The 4,475-nt window shown below is 51.1% G+C and overlaps 1 protein-coding gene and 1 pseudogene across 1 annotated transcript; one reads left to right on the top strand and one right to left on the bottom strand.

Moving 5' to 3' along the window:
* Nucleotides 1-697: 697 nt before the first annotated feature.
* LOC100822557 (probable E3 ubiquitin-protein ligase ARI10) lies at nucleotides 698-2,394 on the bottom strand. The gene is made up of 2 exons (XM_003572211.2): nucleotides 1,775-2,394; nucleotides 698-924 (listed from the first exon to the last, which is right to left on the bottom strand). The coding sequence occupies exons 1-2, from the start codon at nucleotides 2,392-2,394 to the stop codon at nucleotides 798-800; spliced, it is 747 nt and encodes a 248-aa protein (XP_003572259.1). The 3' UTR covers nucleotides 698-797.
* A 715-nt stretch (nucleotides 2,395-3,109) lies between these two features.
* On the top strand, nucleotides 3,110-4,179 carry LOC100845005 (annotated as a pseudogene).
* Nucleotides 4,180-4,475: the final 296 nt, after the last annotated feature.

Here is a 4,475-nt window from a genome sequence, read left to right as displayed (position 1 = left end):
TTGTTTTATTGTTCATAGTCTGGGCCTGTGTTCCCAGCTGTGTCTTTTATATCTTGCTGAACATCTGAACCGTGGACCGATGCGGTTTCTTCAATGAAATCGGGAGCGTGGCTCCTTTCTCTAAAAAAAAAAAGCTATTCAAGGCGAGGTGCTGAGGATATATAGTATCTCATCCATGCATGTTGACTCACCGGCATTGCGGTAGACGATATTAACGCCGTCGTTGGTCCTCAGATTTAATGGAAGGGATTGTCTTAAATTGGATTCGTTGATGCTTCATAAAAATTTACCACTCAATTGCGATCAATCTCAAATGCAGATGCCCGCTCGATTGTTGGAATAGTCATCGGCTCTATGGCTGATAAACATGTTGTGTCCCCGAAGTCTCAAGCTATGTCCGATAAGCATCTTAGCGTCCGGGCCATCAGGCTCAGGCTATGATAGCTTTTCTGGGCTACTGCATGTCTATTGTTTTCATTGTCTCCTTATTGTGCAGCGAAACACAATCTTTGTAATCCCCAATGATGCTTAATCCCCTATCTTTGGAGTAATAATTATCTTGTTCTTTGAAAAATAAACATGATATGATAATGCATGGGTTGCATAAAATTCATGGTAAGACCAAAGGACAACATAATAAGTAGCATGTCAAAATTTCCAAGTCTCATTCTTAAAAAAAAAAGCATTTCTTTTACTCAAGCTTGCACCAAGTAATACATGAAAATAATCACGTAGCCGCAATGGAATCTACAGAAGAAGTGCCAGGAGCTCACATATCACTTCTACCAAATAAGTGATCACAAACCATTGTAATCGCTATCTTCATTTTCAGAATCATCTTCATCATCGTTGTCAATGTCGTCCTCACAAGTACATGACGACCCCCACTCAATGCCACATCCATAACAGAACTCATAGTCACACCTGTTGATTATGCAACGATCAAGTATTTAGCCATGCGATTTTTTATTGCGATGAAGTTAACACTTGTATGATTCTAGAAAAATAATACTCTAAATACTTCTAGAACTAATGATTGCTAAGAAAAAGTTTTGCCTTCCCAATCTGAGATTTTAAAAACTTATTGTATGCTAAATTAAAGAAAATGGAAGGGCCTTCTACATTCATGCTCATGCACAAATCAATCCTTCTTCAGCCCACCTCTTCCTCATCAATTCCACATTGCTGTCCACTCTCGTCGCGGTTGCCTCACCTACACTATAGTGGTGTTCAATTCTAGTGAAATTTCATCGCACTGAATTTCAGTCATTTTCGGTAGATACCGAATTATTTTACCCTCGCTCAGATTATTTCAGCCATTTCACTTTTGCATAGAAATTCAAATAAATTTAACTTAAAAAAATGGTTTGAGTTTAGTCAATTTCCCAGTGAAAATTTCAGTCCTTTGACCGGATCATTGACATTATTGGATTTTAGTGATTTTAACAGTGGTCGAAATATTTCTGAAACCGAAATTTGAAACCCTATACGTGCCGCCTCTAGCAACTACCACTTTTGCCACAACGTGATCACTACAAATCGTAGTTGTCTATATTCCCCGTTGTGTTTATCCGTGAAGCTCTACCTCTATAAGCCCGGGGAGCACGGAAAATGCTCATCTTCTTCAAGCCCCATCTGAACCCAAAACCTTTAACCTCGATGTGCCATGGCTGAAAAGGACAACTCCCACGCCGACGTACGCCGGAGAGGAGCATGCATTGATCGTGATGGCCGGAGATCCAATTAAGTTGAGTTCAAAAGGGTGATATATTACCTGCAGATAATGTGGAAGCAGCCATCGATTTTCGACACGAAGAACTGGCACTTGGGGCACCTCCTCCACTTCTTCTTCTCGGCCATCTCCAGGATCACCATGTCCTCCTTTCTCCTACTGTCCCCCTTCCCGAGCTTCATGTACGCGTCGCAGTCCACGCCGTCGTGCCACGGCACGCAGCACACCGCACAGAACAGCCTCCTGCACACCTGGCACTCCGACGGCGTCACGCGCTCCCCGGCGCCCTTCTTGCAGCCTTCTTCTTCTTCTTCGTCGTCGGCCACCATCATCTCCGAGCAGTTGGGGAAAGGGCAGTAGACCCGCCGCGCCCCGAGGAACAAGGACTCGCAGAGCGCGGCGCACCAGCGCTCGAACAGGTCGCCCGGCAGGACGGCGCGGCACAGCTCGGCCTCGAGCTTGCCGTCGCAGTAGAGGCAGCGCACGGGGGCGCCGCCGCCGCCGGTCTCGATCTTGGCGCGGACGTGGCCCGTCAGGCACGCCCGGCAGAAGGCGTGCGCGCAGCTGCCGCCGCGGTGGAGCTCCGGCACCAGCTCCCTGCAGATGCCGCAGAGGTACCCCAGCGGCTGCGGCTGCCCCGCCGCCGCCGCCTGATCCGCCATTGATTTGTTTGTTTGTTGGGTTTAGTTGGGATTTCGGAGGGTTTTCCTAGTAGTACTACTCGTATTGTCTGACGAGGCGAGATTAACGATGCGGCTTGCAGATAGGGCTAGCTGTTGGGCCTTGGCCTGTTGCTTCGCAGCAAAGGGGAGTCGTCTCTTGTTCTTGTTAGGTCATGCATGGACAGAGCCTAAAGATCTCAGACCTCACGTATTTTTATTGGCCGATGCCAATGGGAAACGACTCTCCTGATTTGCTGGGAAATGACACGGACTCTGCTCCGGATTTGTTGGGAAATGATTTGCCGACTAGTATGAGGTTCAAACCGTTGAACCCCTACACGTCTTCCTTTCGTCGCGCGAGACCGTCGTCCGTCTCCGTACACGTTGCCACTTCCTCCTCGCCTGACCGGCTTCACCGCGCAACTGGAGAACTTTTGTTTAGTTTGCCGAGAATTGCACCGGAGTTATAGTGCAATCGTGGCACTTTTTTTGCGGCAACAGAAAATGAGAAATGTTCTGTTGAAGGCACGTCGGGAATAGTACTAGGCATCAATTGCAACCTGCCGTTCCAAATTCTGATCATCACCGGATACCAAGGCGACCTCTTGGCTTCGAATTAACCGCGCCGATCGAGCAGCTACATAATCACGGCACCGCAACAACTCAAGGAAGGGAAGCCGCCGGTCGAGCTCCTCCCCTCGGCTCGCAGGAAGAAATGGCAGCCGGCTCTTCCAACGCCGACCTCACCGGCCTCATCGACGAATCCTACTTCTCAGCCCTCACCCACGCCCGGAACGACGCCGACTTCGCCCAAGACGACGACCTCTTCCCGATATCCGACGAAAAGTACGCCGTCGAGCTCCAGTTCCAGGAGGTGATCATGTCCTCCGCCATCGCGGCTGCCGCCGCGTTGACACGCCCGCGCTCGTCGTCGCTCCCAGATACACTGAGTCGTGCCATGAACACCAGCCCAGTCCCTATTGTCATCATAGATGACTCCTCCTCGGCCGGTGCCTCGTCGTCTTCCTCCTCTCGGCCCAGCACCGCCGCGACGCCGACGGCGGCGGCGCTCGTGTTCTGCAAGATCTGCATGGACGCCGTGCCGGCCGCGGACGCGCACCGGGCGAGCAGCGGCTGCGCGCACGCCTTCTGCGGCGCCTGCCTCGCGGGCTACCTCGGCGCCAAGATCCAGGACAGGATCGCCGACATCAGGTGCCCCGAGGAGTGGTGCCCCGGCGTGCTGGACCCGGCGCTCTGCCAGGGCATGCTCCCGCGGGAGGTGTTCGACCGCTGGGCCGCCGCGCTGTGCGAGTCCATGGTGCTCGGCGCCAAGAGGGTCTACTGCCCTTTCAAGGACTGCTCGGCAATGATGGTGGCCGATGGCCACGATGACGAAGTCACGCAGTCCGAGTGCCAGGTGTGCAGGAGGCTGTTCTGCCGCACCGTGGCACGCCGGCGCCGACTGCGCCGCGTACCGGAAGCTCGGCAGGGGTAACAGGGGCAAGGAGGACCTGATGATGCTGGAGATGGCCAAGGGGAAGAAGTGGAAGAGGTGCCCCAAGTGCCAGTACTTCGTGGAGAAGATCGATGGATGCTTGCTTATTACCTGCAGGTATATACCAATTTATGATGCCAATCTCCTTGATGCCTGTTGCATTCCTTTTAGTTTTTAGTCAGGATGGTGCTGGTTTTGATGATTGTTGAATTTGCAGGTGTCGCTACGAGTTCTGCTATGGATGCGGCAACCAGTGGGGCGTGACTCATTCCAGTTGCATCTCAGCATGAGGTGAGATGCAAGACAACAAGAGGATTGATGGCCGCAGTGTACCTTTCCAAAATCTGCACTCTGTGGGGTTGAACTTGTTTTGAATGTAGACAAATTTCCCGACTTATGTGACTGCAGTCGAGCTGTTTCTTGTGGGTTTTATGTAACAGAGCTCTTCATGTGAGCCTAGCTCCCGTTTTATATTAATCCAATTTCCTAATATAAATTGCATTTCGGTTTAGGCAGTCAATTTATGTCTTCACTGGTGAACGACGTTCATTCTTTGTGAAGGATGATCTGGCTTCATGTGGGGGGG

The sequence above is a fragment of the Brachypodium distachyon genome, chromosome 3 (genome assembly GCF_000005505.3).
Source record: "Brachypodium distachyon strain Bd21 chromosome 3, Brachypodium_distachyon_v3.0, whole genome shotgun sequence".
Lineage (NCBI taxonomy): Eukaryota > Viridiplantae > Streptophyta > Magnoliopsida > Poales > Poaceae > Brachypodium > Brachypodium distachyon.
The sequence above is the reverse complement of the archived record's forward strand: the minus strand, read 5'-3'. Positions and strand labels throughout refer to the sequence as shown.